At 38.9% G+C, this 16,569-nt stretch overlaps 2 protein-coding genes across 2 annotated transcripts in view; one reads left to right on the top strand and one right to left on the bottom strand.

Annotated features, from left to right (window-relative positions):
- LOC134816165 (sodium-dependent phosphate transport protein 2B-like) overlaps positions 1-16,569 on the top strand; it is a 131,845-nt gene that overhangs the window by 103,079 nt on the left and 12,197 nt on the right. The window contains exon 8 of the mRNA XM_063824937.1: positions 9,003-9,132. Coding sequence (XP_063681007.1) covers positions 9,003-9,132 — 130 coding nt within the window. The remainder of the gene's footprint in view (positions 1-9,002; positions 9,133-16,569) is intronic.
- On the bottom strand, positions 9,292-10,826 carry LOC134816167 (melatonin receptor type 1A-like). Its single transcript, XM_063824939.1, has 2 exons — positions 9,737-10,826; positions 9,292-9,521 (listed from the first exon to the last, which is right to left on the bottom strand). Exons 1-2 carry the CDS (start codon positions 10,704-10,706, stop codon positions 9,424-9,426), a joined length of 1,068 nt encoding a protein of 355 aa, XP_063681009.1. The 5' UTR covers positions 10,707-10,826; the 3' UTR covers positions 9,292-9,423.

The following is a 16,569-nucleotide window of genomic DNA, read 5'->3' on the forward strand; positions in this document are numbered from 1 at the left end:
AAGAATTGCAAAAAAAGTTTCTTCCAATTATTTGTCAAGAAAACTGGAACAAACCTCAAAACGCCGGTTGGTTAAGGTAAAGAAATAGTCTGGGGTAGTAAGCATGGTCAAACAAGGCCGTGTGTAGAAAGAAGAACCTGGCAACGTGTGAGTCATTGATTGATGCTACACAAATCAGCATCAATGGAAACGGGTAAAACGACAGCACCAGGTACATGCATCACTTAAAAATCATTATTTGATTCAAGAATGGTAAACTTTGTGTGAGAGAACCATACTAGGAAAATCCACCAGAATGCCAACGGTATGTTGGCGAACACTGAAGAGCATTCTACAAGATCATCAGTGGGCACGAAGGTTGACACGATGATGCTTCCAACTCGTAGGCCTTCCACCGTCCATATAGAGCATGGACTGCACTCAGAAGGTAAAATTGTTAAAATGAGTGTTCTGTGGTGTACAATCCTTAGAAAATCAAGATTTCAATAAACTGTACTTAGATGAATATCATTAATTAAGATCGAAATTGTAGTCTTACTTAACATTGTATAAGTCCTACTTACTCAACTTGATTATTTTCATCTAAGTACAGTTTATTGAAATCAAGAATCAATATTTTCCTGCCAAATCAGACAACGAATAATAACTGGTACCCCGTCGTAAAAATACAAAATAAAATTATTACAACATGTAGAATATTTTCTTTATCATCAATACCGTAATAAAGATATGGATCAGTTATTAAAGTTCTGCCCATAAATCAAATTAAATCGAGATCGTAAACAGCTGAAGACGCAATTACACATGTATTTATGAAAGCTCCTGCGTAAAACAACTTTTCGTTCTCTTAAAATATGTTTTTTAAACAAATCACCCGCAAAGAACAAACAATTTATTTTATTGTATCATTATAATACAGGGTGGGCCAAAAGTCAGTACCCTACGTTGGTCTTTATAGCTCAGCTCACTGAGTGAGCCCCATTTAAACATACGTCGGTTCTCTGGTATAATTAGTACCGACCACTGGTTCGAGGAATCTGTCAACTCGAAAAAATGTTTGCGTTCATTTTTTCATATGGAAGTTCAGTTTTCCACACTTTTATTTGATAGTTGGGATAGTCGGATCAAGCTCTGAATAAATTCTGCGTATTCAGCAAATTCAGAGAAAACAAAAATAACAAAAAATATAGGTGTTTTAATATGAAATGGGCTCAGTCTACAAATTCGAATTCTTCAAATTTTGACGACGGAATCCTCGAACCAGTAAGTAAAGTAGCCTTCTGCAAGAGCAACGGCACCAAATATACAACACGTGGAGCTATAAGGCCAACGGATGGGGTACTGCTGACTTTTGGCCCACCACTGTATATACTGATTCTATAATTTTCCAGATATATTATTAATATTATATTTTTAATGTATAGGGTGCGAGGTTTCTTCTACAGCACTGAAAGGGAAATTATACCAGTGGATTTCCGATGTAAACAAATCCTTGAAAGAATATGGGCTTACTCATTGAACGAATTCCCACATGGAGGAAGTTGGCAACGACCTGTGGCTTTTCTAGATATCGAGTTTTGTTTTCGACCCGGGAGGGGAAACTTACACACTGACCTCCATATCAAAGGAAACCGATTCAAGGAGCTATCTACATTTAAGCAGTTGCAACATGCCAAAACCACATGTAAGTGGAATAGTTTTACAGCCAGTGTATCGGACTCAGAGAATAATCAACTCGCAAGAAAGACTGGAAACCAGATTGAGTGATTTAAGCCAACATTCAAGGCAGCTGCTTAAGTCCCTCAATAAATGTGGAACAACATTAGCAAAAAAGTTCTCAACTCAGAAAAAGAAACCTTGAACGAAGACCCTCCCAAGGACTACACACTAAGCCAGAGATGCCTACCAATAAAGGTTGTCTCAACCTACGGAAGTGACTCTGACATTGTCACCTACAGTGAGTAAAAAAGTATGAGGGAGAACTTAAAGAAAGAACCAGAAGTTTTTTTGTAACCTGAGTACTCAAACAACAGAGTACTCCCTTGAAAGAAAGAACAAGAATGGCAAAAAGTTCTTTCCAATTGGTCAAGAAACAGGAAAGCAACCTCAAAACCGGTTTGGTTAAGTGAAAGAAATAGCTCTGGGGAATAACCCATGGCCAACAAGGCCTGTGTAAAAGAAGAGACTGTGCAACGTGTAGAGTCTATTTGAAAGTGTCTACACAAATCAGCATCAATGGGAAACGGGTAAAACCACACCAGTACATGCATCACTTACAACATCATATATTTGATCAGATGTAAACTGTGTGAGAAACCCATACGTAGGCAAATCCGACAACCAAATGCTACGGGTAAGGTTTGCGAAACAGAAAGAGGCTTTCTACCAAGATCCATCATGGGCAAAGACGGTTGACACGGATGATGATTCAAACTTCGTCAGGACTCCACCTCCATTTAGAGCATGGTCGAGACTCAGAAGTAAATTTTAACAATAGTTGTTTTACAGTGAGTATCCAGAAAATTTCAAAGATTTCATTAAACTGTACTTAGATGATATCATTAATAAAATGGACGAATTGTTGTCTCTTACTTAACTTATATAAACCAACTACTCAACTTGATATTTTTCATCTACGTAGCAGTTTTTTTGAAATCAAGATCATTTCGCGCGCAAATCAGACATGAGGCGAATAACCGATACGGTAAAATCAAAATAAAATATAATCTTACACATTGGTACATCATATTTTCTTTCATCAACAGTACCGAATAGATCTAAAGAAATGATAAGTCGTAAAGTTTCTCCAAGTAAATCATAATTAATCGAGAAACAAACAGCTGAAGGGACGATTTACACATGTATTTTGAAAGCTCCTGCTAAAACAAACTTTTTCCGTATCTCTTATATATGTTCTTAATACAAATCCCCCGCCAGAAACTAACAATTTATTTTTCATTGTATCATTTAATACAGGGTGGCCAGAAAAGTCAGTACCCATACGTTGGTCTTTATAGCTCTCCGCTCACTGAGTGCCCAATTTTAAATACTTCGTTCTGTATGACTCTAGTACCCCACACACTGGGTTCGAGAATTTGTCAACTCGAAAAATGTTTTGCGTTCATTTTTTTCAAAAGTGGAAGTCATTTTCACATTTATTGGATTTGGATAGTCGGAATCAAGCTCTTAAAAAAAGTAGAGGCTTCCAGCCATTGTTCAGAAAAACAATAATAGGCTGTCTTTAATATTGGAATGGGCGTGGGTCTAAAATAATTCGAATTTTCAAATTGTGACGACGGAATCCTCGAACCAGTATGTACATTATGGCCACTGGCAAGCAACAGCTCTCAATATACAAACCACCGGTGGAGGCTATTTAAGGCCAAAGTATGGTACTGCGACTTTTGCCCACATGTATATTCTACTTATATTACAATATTATTTATTAATCATATTTGATATTATTAATTATATGGTGGCAGTTTCTTTCTACAGCATACGCACGAAAGGAAATTTGAACCAGTGGATATTTTCCGCGATGGTAAACAAATCCCTTGAAAGAATATGGGCTACTCATGGACGAATCCCAATGGAAAGGAAGTTGGCACGTCCTGTGGCTTTTCTAGATATCGAGTTTTTGTTTCGACCCTGAGGGAACTATACAACTGACCTACATATCAAGGAAACCGATTCAAGGAGCTATCTACATTTTAGCATGCACATCCAAACCACATTTATAGTGGAAATAGTTTACAGCACAGTGTACTCAGACTCAGGAGAATAAAATCAACATCGCAAGAAGGGCGCTGGAAACCAGATTGAGTGAATTATAGCCAAGCAATCTAGTGCACTGCTGTAATCCCTCAAAAATGGTGAACAACGATTAGCAAAAAAGATCTCAACTCAGAAGAAACCTTGAACGAAGACCGTCCCTGGCAAGGACAGACACACTGAAGCCAGAGATCCTACCAATAAGGGTTGTCTCAACCTACGACGTGCCTCGGACATTGTCCACCACAGTGAAAAAGTATGAGGATAACCTTAAAGGAAGACCAGAAGGTTTTTTAACCTTAGTGACCACAACAACAGATAACCACCCTGTGAAAAAGAAGAATGGCAATAAAGTTCGTTCCAATTTGTCAAGAAAACAGGAAGCAAACCTCAAAAGCCGTTGGTTAAGGTGAAAAGAAATAGCTCTGGGAATAAGCATGGTCAAACAAGGCCGTGTAAAGAAGAACCTGTGCAAACGTGTGAGTCTATTGATAGTGCTACAGCATATCAGCATCATGCAATGGGCAACGGGTAATAAACCACACCAGTACATGCATCACTTACAACATCATATATTTGATTCTGATGCGTAAACTCTGTTTGAGAAACCATACGTTAGGCAAATCCACCAGGAATCTACGGGTACGGTTTTGGCGAACACCAGAAGAGCATTCTACAAATCATCAGTGGGCAAAAGGGTTGACACGGATGATGTATTCAAACCTGCGTAAGGCCTCCACCTCCATATAGAGCATGGGACTGACTCAGAAAGGAAAATTTTAACAATGAGAGTTTTTCAGTGTGCTATCCTAGAAAATTCAAGATTTCAATAAACTGTACTTTAGATGAATATCATTAATTAAAACGAATTGAGTTGTTCTGCACTTAACATTATATAATCCTACATCTCAACTTGATTATTTTTCATCTAATTACAGTTTATTGAAATCAAGAATCAAATACTTTCCTGCAAGTCAACATCGAATAACTGTTTTTACCGTAAAATTTTCAAATAAAATGATTTACAACATTGGTAGATATATTTTTCTTTCGACATCAGTACCTACTAAAGATTTATAAAGTTGAGTAAAGTTCCTCCAATAAATCAAAAATTAAGCGAGAACAAACACTGAAGAACTAATTAGTTACACATGTGATTTTTGAAAGGCACCTGCTAAAACAAACTTTTCGTATCTCTATATATGTTTTTAAATCAATCCGCTAAAATCCCCCGCCAAGAACAAACAATTTATTTTATTATCGCATTATAATACAGGGTGGCCAAAAGTCAGTACCCATTACGTTGGTCTTTATAGCCTCAGTCACTGAGTCGCCAATTAAATACTACGTACTGGTAGACTTATTACAACCACTGTTCGAGGAATTTGTCAACTCGAAAAAGGTTTTGCCGTTCATTTTTTTCAAATGGGAAGTTCATTTTCATTCATTCCACATTTATTGGATAGTTTTGGGGGATAGTCGGATTCAAGCTCGGAGAAAAAATGAGCGTTCAGCATGTTCAGAGAAAACAATATAGGCTGTTTTAATATTGTAATGGGCGTGGTCTAAAATATTCGAATGTTTCGGAATTGTTGACGACCGGAATCCGCGAACAGTAAGTAACAGTATGCCATCTGCATAGCAACAGCGTCTCGAATCATACAACACGGGGGAGCTAGTCACAGGCCAACGTAGGGTAGCTGCCTTTTGGGCCAACGCCTGATATTCTATTATATTACAATATATTTATTAATATATTAAATTCTTTAATGATATATGGTGCAGGTTTCTTCTAACAGCACTGAGATGGAAAATTTTGACCAGTGATGTCCGATGAAACAAAATCCTTGAAAAATATGGGCTACTCATTGACGAATCCCCAATGAAGGGAAGTGGTGGCACGGCTCTGGTGGCTTTCTAGTGATCGAGTTTTGTTTCTCGACCCTGAGGGAAACTTACAAAACCAGACGCTCCATAATCAAGGAACCGGATTCAAGGAGCTATCTACATTTTAGCAGTGCACATCAGTCCAAACGCACAATTTATAGTGGAATATTTTACAGCCAGTGTATCAGACTCCAGGATAATAATCAACTCGCAAGAACAACTGGAACCCTGATTGCGAGTGAATTAAGCCAAGCATTCAAGGGAGCTGCTTATCCTCAAAATTGGTCGAACAACATTAGCAAAAAAGTTACTCACAGCCAGAAATGGAAACCATTGAACGAGAGATGACCTCCCAAGACAAAACACTGAAGCCCTGAGATCCTACCAATAAGGGTTTGTCTCAACCTTACGGAAGTGGACTCTGACATTGTCACGCGACAGTGAAGAAGAGTGGATGAGGGAAGAACGTAAAAGAAGACCAGGAATTTTTGTTAACCTGAGTGACTCAAAACAACAAGTAACACCCTTGAAGAAAAGAAGAATGGGGCAAAAAAAAAAAAGTTTCTCCAATTTGTCAAGAATACAGGAAGCAACCTCAAAAGGCCGGTTGGTTAAGGGGAAAGAAATAGGCTCTGGGGATTTAATAAGCGACTGGTGCAATCAAGGCCGTGTAGAAAGAAGAACTGTGCAACGGTTTGAGTCTATTGAATAGTGCTACACATATCAGCATCAATGGGAAACGGGATAAAACCACACCAGGTACATGCATCACTTACAACCATCATCTATAAGTTGTGATCAGATTGAAACTGTGTGGGGAGAAACCATACGTAGGCAAAACCACCAGAATGCTAACGGTAATGTTTTGTGGCGAACACAGAAGAGCATTCGAACCAATATCATCAAGAGGGCAAAAGGTTGACACGATGAGATTCAAATGCGTAGGAACTCCACCGGCCATATAGAGCAATGGACGACTCAGAAGGAAAATTTAACAATAGTGTTTCTCCAGTGTGTATCCAGGAAAATTCCAAGATTTCAAACAACTGTACTTAGGATGAATATCATTAATCTTAAATGACGAATTGTTGTTCTTACTTAACCATATATAATCCAACTACTCAACATGAGTTATTTTTCCTCTTAATACAGTTTAATTGAAATCAGAGAATCAATATTTCCCTGCAATCAACAACGAATTAACTGTTTGCCGGGTAAAAATTCAAATAAAGATATTTACAACATTGTGTAGAATATTTCTTTCATCATCAACCTAAAAAGGATATGGAAAAGTTAGTAAAGTTCTCCAATAAAGTAACAATTAATCGAGAACAAACTAGCTTGAAGACGATTTCCACATGTAGTTTGAAGCTCCTGCTAAAAACAACGTTTTCGTATTCTCTTATATAGGTTTTAAACAAATCCGCCCGCCAAGAACAAACATTTTATTTTATTGTATCATTAAAATACAGGGTGGGCCAAAAGTCAGTACCCCATACCGTTGGTCTTTATAGTCTCAGTCACTGATGCCCAATTTAAATTCTTCGTATCTGGTTGGACTTAGTACACCACCTACTGGTGTCGAGGAATTTGTCACTACGTCGAAAAATGGTTTGCGTTCATTTTTTTCAATGGAATTCATTTTTCCACATTTATTTGATAGTTTGGATAGCAGGATCAAGCTCTGAAAAATTAGGCGTTTCAGCATTTTCAAGAAAACTATAGAGGTGTTTTTATTTTAATATTGAGATGGGCGGTGGTCTAAAATTTTCGACATTTCATATATTGACGACGGAAACCTCGAACCAGTAAGTACAGATATGCCATCTGCAAAGCAACAGCCTCTCCAAATATACAACACGGTGGAGCTATGTTAACTAAGTCTGTGTTATGTAAGTGTCTTATTCTTTAGAAGGTCTGTTCACTGTTACACTGGGTCGATCTTAAGATATCTTGGTGGATTTACTCACTGAGCACTGTAGGGAGGCGGCGCTTCATCCTCAATATATATTGGGGGAGATTGGTTTGAGGGTGCCGTTTGGCCGGGGAAAGATGCCAGATGACCTGAAGGTAGAGGATTCCCACTATCGGATACTCTACTTCGGAACATCCCGTCCTCCTGATCTGCCTGACCTTTACAACTATCACAACATCGTCTAAAACACGTTCTAACCACGTGACAGCACCTCCTCGTAACCACGTCACAGCATGTGTCACAAAGCCCACGAAATTTCTTCGAAGATCCCATTAGAAAGATTATCCCGATAATGAAGAATAACAGGGGGAGAAACAGTGCCAAACTTGCTCTCTTCGAGGAATAGTCATTGGCCGTGAGGAAGTTGTCCCCCAGCGCCCAACAGTGAAATTGTATTCTTGAGGTCCAGTAAAACTCTCTGACATGTTCTGCCACTGCTATCTGATTTAAAGCAGGTTCAGACTTACAGTTTGGAATGACAAAACAGTCTTTCCTTAGCGCATCATAGTCAGTGTGAAATGTACCACTGCGTGTGGGGTCTAAGTGTTTACCAAAAGGAGAGTAGGTTCCTGACAGTGTTACACAGGGGAACTGTGAAGTGCAGGTCACGCCACAAGAGCACTCCTTCCACGGTACCTCATTCAAATTAACTCTCTTTGTTGTTAGCTGGCATCTGCCTATATTGAATCGTGATCCGTGGTAGTTGGGAATCACTACTTGTACTAGTAAAGTGATCAGAATGATCAAGGGAATCAGAGTGAATAGAACCGCGCACGTCACTTTTATCTCACCCATGATTTCCAGCACTCAAACAATGTCAGCAGAAAGTGGACAAAAATCAAAAAACTTATCGATCGTTAGCATGACTTATGAGCCAAACAAAAACTAAGAGCATAAGCAGAAAAGCAAGGACACACAGTCACGTTCCAGCGTAAATAAGTGATTGTGACAATGTTGTGTACGTATGCTCATCATGAACATGCAAAGCACATGATGTTAAAACTTCAAGTGCTTGCTTAAACTTACTCTTACTAAAATAACTGATATAATCCTGGCCAGTTGACCGGCAAAGCGAGGAATAATCTGTACCGAATTAGAGTACTGATGCAAATTAAATTCGCTCATGTATAATGTATATGGATTTATAAAATGTGCGATGAAGTTGACGGCAAATTTATCCCAAGTTATAATTATCATTTGTTCTGGGAGGAGTTCTATTTTATTTGTTTCAGGTCACTTTTTTTTTCTTCGAGCTCTCAAGTCTCAACTTCTATATCATATTCTGGTATTCCATGAGCAAGAGTTATTCAGCAATAACAGTTTGCTTCATCAGAAAATTTTTCAACTCTGAACATAACAAAATTTTTAGTTTTGTTCGGAGGACAGTCCCAAGTACGACCCTGAATTCTGTCAAGTTTGGAAGGACACCACCCTTATGAAGCAATGTAGGGATCAACAGGGAGAAATCGTCAAATGTGGATTTATTTTCTCTGAAACAGGTATTTGAGTTTTCATATTTTTGTTTTTTCCTGATGCAATTTTATTGCTCACAGATTTTATGTAGGTCTTGTCACAAATTTTACACTTTTGAAGCATTTTTCAAAAATAATTGCACTCCATCAAATACCAATATTCATTATTCAAAAGTAACCATTATCCGTTAAATCCACAAAAAAATAAGATTTAATAAAATAATTATTCAAATCGAATCGTCAAAATATTTGTTTATATCTCAATTATTTATGTCTGAAAAAATACTAATCAATTTAAATCAACGCCTAGTTAAAACTTCAAAAGTCACAGTTTTCAGCTCGGGGAGCCCGAGACGATTCTCTTGTTGTCTTCAGATCATTGCCTACTGCATATGAAGTTAAGCCAATCCCTCCTTCTGCGGAAGTTAATGTGATAATTTACTGATATAAATTGTAATATAATCCACTGTGATAAGTTGAGTAGAAGTGGGACAATGTACATGGACATTGGACAATGTACATGGATTGACTGCTGACTTAAGGAGTACCCAAAGGAGCCACCTTTATTAATAATAATATAAGAATAATAATATTAACAATAATTAGTAACAATACTTAATACTAAGCTTACGTCTACGCGAAGAAGAGTAGGTCACTCTTCTGTCTGGGAAGAGACATAACAGCATCAGACGTATCCTTGATCGGAGAAAGGCCCGGTAGCTGGCTATGGTGTAAGTGTAGATGTAGGAGTTTGCCATCAGGTTAAACAGCGAGAGGAAAGCTGAATATCTTTTATAATGAATCTTCAATATCCCCGGCGGGTTCTCCTCTACGAAGGGAGAAATGATGAGAGTATACGCTGTGTAGGGAAGAGTTGAGACACAGAAGACTATAGCGGTCAGGAGAACCGCCGTCACTCCCTGCCATCGCACAGACCCCCCACTTTTCTTTGACACATTCCTCGACTTGACGATCATCCCTAAGGTAGCTGCAGTGGACACTATGACCAATAGATTTGGAACTATTGATAAGATGGTGAGTCCTGCTGGCTTCAGCTTATCCCAGGGCTTGTCTGTGATATTGTAGAGAGGCGAGTATATCTTGTAGTCAAAGTATATATTGTCCTTATCAACGACTAAGAATGCCACTGGAAAATAGAGAGATATAGTCCAAATAGCACCTACTATGTAGATCTTACTCTTTTTTAAGAAGACCATGGTGCTGGCTGGCCACCAGAGAATGAAGACCTTACTGGTGGTTAAACCAGCAACAAAAAGTACCCCTGCCGGGTAGAAAATGTATTGCAAATACACTGCGATGTAGCTCAGCGCATCACCAAGAACCCACTTATTGGCGACGAGGGACACTGCCATTGGGAGTGCGTAGACGAGTGAGGTGATCAGATCGCAGACTGCTATCTGCTCCATGAGGGTCACTAAGAAGTGGTTGAGTCTGAGGGCGTTGTGTCTGATAGAGGCCACCAGAATGATAGCGTTTCCTACAATACTGGATATCAGAACGAAGGTGCAGTAACAAGCCCACACTACTCGCTCCGCTGTGCTCTCTATCCCGAATATTGACGCATTGTTCGATTCCATCATGGTTAATTCAACAGTTTTCAAACTTCTCTTGTCAACAAAGCTTAAAGGAGAAATATGAGTACGGAGTTAGATGGCAGGAACTGTGACTAGAAATCTGGTCCACTGGTTGAGAGACCTAAAACCAGAATCGTAAGTTAAAAGTAGTAAGTGCACGTCTAATATGTATTAAGTAAATTATAACAATGAACGATGAAGATCCGTAAAGTCGCAAAACAAAAGAAATGCTCCAAATTTGATCAAGAGTAGACTAAGCCCTGCTGAAAGGGAAAATAGAAATGCGGAATTAGAATTTAGATGGAAGGAACTGTGACTAGAAATCTGGTCCACTGGTTGAGAATAGAGATACCTAAAAACAGAATCGTAAGTTGAAAGTAGTAATACTTGTAGTGTATAATAATTATAAGTGTACGTCTAATATGTATTGTGAAATCTGGTCCACTGGTTGAGAAATCTAAAATGTATAAACAGGATGTGATGTTAAAAATATTAGGTGTACGTCTAATATGTATTATGTAAAGTATAACAATAAAGATCGGTAAAGTCGTAAACAATTGGTCCGAAATTTGACCAAGAGTAGACAGGGCATTAGGATTTGTAGCATTGAGCCCCAGCCCGGCGCCCTAACGACCATAATGAGCATAATGAACGTTTTACAGAGTTTAGAAGTGTGTATCCACATGGTCATCACACCATCTCCGGACCACCTATATTGTGACAATTAGTCTTAATAAAGGAACAGAGAGGCCTAGAATAGAACAATGATGTAACGTTACGCTTTGAAAACGTAGGAGATACAAATATTTATCATTTAAAATATTAAGAATATATTGAATTTGCACTATACTTTTACAAAAGTAAAAGTATAGTGCACTCTGAGTACCTACGATATAGAACATAATGCAAATGCCTCGCTTTAAAGCCTACGATAATATAATCTAAGAATAAGAAGCCGCACCGGCAGCCGGTGGCTTCTTATTCTGCCGAATGATCTGACTATGGTTTACAAGTTACTACTCACGCGTAATCTATAAGTTACCAGAGTTTAATTACGATAGGTAATTTCTACAAAGCAACAGCTTACAAAGTAATTGTTGTTATCAAGTTAAGTCTCATCTGTAAGAAAAAGAGATCAATAAGAGTTAGAATCTAAGAAAGGATTCCCTGTAGTTCGAGCTCAAAATGAAGGCAAGAATTGGGGAGTACTCTTATAGAGCTATGTTATAATCTGTTCAGGAAATTGGTCGTTTTAAACACGCTACTGGAGGGAGACCAATCACAAACTCAGTACTCAATACCGCGTGACTCATTACCTTTCGCTAGTTCGCTAATTCGGAACTTACATAATTACATAATATGAGAGGGCTGTTTTCCGTGAACCGAGTGTCGTGCCACCAAACAAAGATATTTTCAATCTTGTTAGACGAATTCATAATTTTACATTTGGTATTGCGACAGCTTACTTGTGAGGTGGTGGGAGTCTAGTTTTCTTAGGAGGTAACACAAAATACCCTGGAATTGGACTAATACATCGATTTCCGTTCGTCTAAACATATTAATGTCAATCAAAATGATAGATTTTAGTATAAATATAACCGATACTTTTATTTTCTGAACATAGACAAAGAAATCAACAGATAATGTGCTCTGTGGAGGTTATATTTACTACCTTACAACTACGAAATAGGTACTAATTAACCCGAAACTAATCGTATTACTATTAAAATCCAAGCAAAGAAGTTTGAAAGGATAAGAAACTGTAAAGTCCTCTCATTGTGCATTATGCTGATATGCAGGCCAAGTTTAAGTTAGCAAGACTAGTAATATATGCAAGAGATGAGGCCGAGCTAGTTGGATCTTTAAAAGCAATTATCCTTAGATTGGACATGCGTTTAACAACGAACAGGATCCTTCAGTCTTCAAATCAGTCACTTAACAGCAATGACCAGTTTGAAACCCCGAACCTGCCCCAAATACCACCAAAACTCTACCAAAAATCATACTATTCATCACAGTCATCAGATGACAGTAGTGTTAATGATATTGTGAAGAGTATGGAGGCGGACCTTGACCAGAGATTGACCATTCAGAAAACTGCAAGAGGCGACACAAAGAAGAACTTGTCAAAGGAAGAGACTGAGGGCCTAAAATGGCTTGAGTGCATGAACAATGAGGGAAAACTATCCGTTGTTCAAGCTGATAAAGGAGGTGCAGTGATCATTATCAACCCAGAGACACTAAGGAAGAAGACACTTGAGAAGCTCCAAAACCCGAATATCTATAGTCTATACTGAACTGAAGGAAGATCTCACCCAAACATTACACCATGAGTTATTCCTCAAATGGGTTGAAGGTAAAGAGAAAGGTTTTATCCATCCGATGACTGCAAAAAGTGTCATGGGTGTTTCTGATAATGATAGCACAAAAGAGGGGAAAGATACGACCAATGCAAAGAGCACTTCTTCATATTTCAAGCCAGGAAAAGCCTACTTTTACCCGAGTTTGAAGATCCACAAATTGAAGAGAAAAGACCTTGTGCCAGGCATAGAGCCCCCTGTGAGACTAGTCACTGCACTACAGGAAGGAATAGCAAAAAGGAGTGATGTCTTCTTGGCCAGTGAGTACTTCAAAAATCTTGAAAAGGACTATTGCGAAGACTTACTGACTGACTCAACGGAGGCACTGAGATGGCTTGAAGTATGCAATGAAGTTGAAACAGACAAACGAGCCCTCCGAGCTTTCACTTTCGACTTCAAAGCTCTCTACGACTCATTAAACCCTGAACTTGTCAAGGAAGCCGTTCATCATGCAATGAATACCACCAGACCAGACTGGACACCAGCACTCTGTGATTGGCTGGTCGACCTCGTTGATATCAGTCTAAGATCCTCTATTGGATGCTTCGAAGACAAGTGGTACGTCCAAAAGAACGGAGTGCCTACAGGTGGAAGTCTGTGTGTGCAGTTGGCCAACATAACTGTATTTTATGTAATGAACAAATGCGTTTACAGTAACACTGACATGATGAAGAGAGTCAGGACTGTAAGACGGTACATTGACGATGGTGCAGGTTTCTTCTACAGCACTGAAAGGAAATTTGACCAGTGGATTTCCGATGTAAACAAATCCTTGAAAGAATATGGGCTACTCATTGACGAATCCCAATGGAAGGAAGTTGGCACGCCTGTGGCTTTTCTAGATATCGAGTTTTGTTTCGACCCTGAGGGAAACTTACAAACTGACCTCCATATCAAGGAAACAGATTCAAGGAGCTATCTACATTTTAGCAGTGCACATCCAAACCACATTTATAGTGGAATAGTTTACAGCCAGTGTATCAGACTCAAGAGAATAATCAACTCACAAGAACGACTGGAAACCAGATTGAGTGAATTAAGCCAAGCATTCAAGGCAGCTGCTTATCCCTCAAAAATGGTGAACAACATTAGCAAAAAAGTTCTCAACTCAGAAAGAAACCTTGAACGAAGACCTCCCAAGGACAACACACTGAAGCCAGAGATCCTACCAATAAGGGTTGTCTCAACCTACGGAAGTGACTCTGACATTGTCACCACAGTGAAAAAGTATGAGGAGAACTTAAAGAAGACCAGAAGTTTTTGTAACCTGAGTGACTCAAAACAACAGAGTAACACCCTTGAAGAAAAGAAGAATGGCAAAAAGTTCTTCCAATTTGTCAAGAAAACAGGAAGCAACCTCAAAAGCCGGTTGGTTAAGGTGAAAGAAATAGCTCTGGGGAATAAGCACGGTCAAACAAGGCCGTGTAGAAAGAAGAACTGTGCAACGTGTGAGTCTATTGATAGTGCTACACAAATCAGCATCAATGGGAAACGGGTAAAAACAGCACCAGGTACATGCATCACTTACAACATCATATATTTGATCAGATGTAAACTGTGTGAGAAACCATACGTAGGCAAATCCACCAGAATGCTACGGGTAAGGTTTGGCGAACACAGAAGAGCATTCTACAAGATCATCAGTGGGCAAAAGGTTGACACGGATGATGACTCAAACTGCGTAGGACTCCACCTCCATATAGAGCATGGACTGACTCAGAAGGAAAATTTTAACAATAGTGTTTCAGTGTGTATCCTAGAAAATTCAAGTCCTAGTAGTTTAGATGTTAAGGAGCACCGATATATACATGCCTTAAATTCCCTCCGCCCCTCAGGAATGAATAGTACAAACCCTTTTAAGATTCCTTTATTGCATAATTGATTTTTATTTTGCCTGAGGGGCTTTCCATAAATTATTTTTTTAAATAATTGGTCCTTTTATTGATGTTTCATATTTCATGGCAGTTTCCTTTTCAGAGTTTGAGTTTATATTTAGAAACTAACCATACTATCTTTTAGATTTATGTCACTTATGATGGCTCCGGCTGAAAGTACTATGACTCATTTTATCTAGAAGATTGTAGTTTCATTGCTTCTGAAGTAGCTATCAGTTCGCCGGTCAATGTTGGGTATAATACTCTTGCAATTATCCTTACTTGTATCCTCATGAATCGAATGAACAATTAGACGGTATTGCTGGAAGAGGTCTCGTGTAATAGGTATAAGTAAGCGAACGGGGTGGTTTTCGGGAATGGTTAGTATAATATAACCATCTATTCGGTCCGTCCATCTAAAAACGCCGCACAGATGATCAAATTATGCAAACCAATTAGCGGTCAGCTCGCCCACTATTGCATGTATAAGGTTATATGTGTAGCAATCCCGGAGCCTTAATTTAAATCACTCTCATGATTTATTGTTCATTGTCAATGAGAGTGACCTTCCTCCTGCCAAATGATCTAGTTCCCTCTCATTGTGGAAATTGGAAGTCACGGTTAGGACTGGTAGTAATTCATATGCAGCATTCAGAACCAAGAAATACGGACAATAGTCGGCTTACAATACTAGTCAGCTAACTTTTAAAAAGCAAAAGCAACAAGTTACTCCTCTGACTCAGGAGTAACTTGTTGCTTTTGCTTTTCAAAGAGTCTGAGAAAATAACATGACAAGTTGCAAAATGTGATGTTATAAAATAGTAGTACAAGTATCAAATGTGACGCTGAGTTGGTTGGTTAAACTTGACACTTGAAATACAGCCCCACTTTAACAAGTACTAGTAGGTGGAATAGTCGGTATTGCAGCTTCTTACTCTAGTTTGTAAGGTAACACTAGTATAGTAGAAACAGAAACACAATGGAAACAACTACACAATAGGTGTTTGCATGTATTATTCATATACATTCTACAAACTCTTAGGTGATTAGTGATTACCGTTGACCGTGATTATGTGATTATAATAATGTACCTAAATTACCGGTTCTACACCGCCTAATGAACTCCTCTGGCCATTGTGGGTTAATGAGAATCCTCCCATTGCAGATTACAGAATGAAGAACTGAGATTAAATCTTGATAAACTTGAAAAGGTGCTTTATTCTAAAAAGTTATGATGGAAAAGTAAGAGAGTAAGAACAAATAAACAACTGTTGCTATTTATAGCTCTGTCATTGTTGCTATCTTATGCTCACTATTTTATTTACTTATAAGTAAATAAAATAGTGAGTATAAGATAGCAACATTAACAGGGGTGGGCGACAATTGACCCCCCGACAATTAACCCCCCGACAATTGACCCCCGACAATTGACCCCCCGACAATTGACCCCCGAAAATATAATTGAATACCCCTGACCCTGACCCTGACCCTGACCCTGACCCTGACCCTGACCCTGACCCTGACCCTGACCCTGACCCTGACCCAGGACCCCGACCCTGACCCTGACCCTGACCCTGACCCAGGACCCTGACCCAGGAACAGCTGTCCCTGACCCTAACCCCAACCCTAACCCTA

Source organism: Bolinopsis microptera, chromosome 5, assembly GCF_026151205.1.
Source record: "Bolinopsis microptera isolate Bmic1 chromosome 5, MBARI_Bmic_1.0, whole genome shotgun sequence".
Classification (NCBI taxonomy): domain Eukaryota; kingdom Metazoa; phylum Ctenophora; class Tentaculata; order Lobata; family Bolinopsidae; genus Bolinopsis; species Bolinopsis microptera.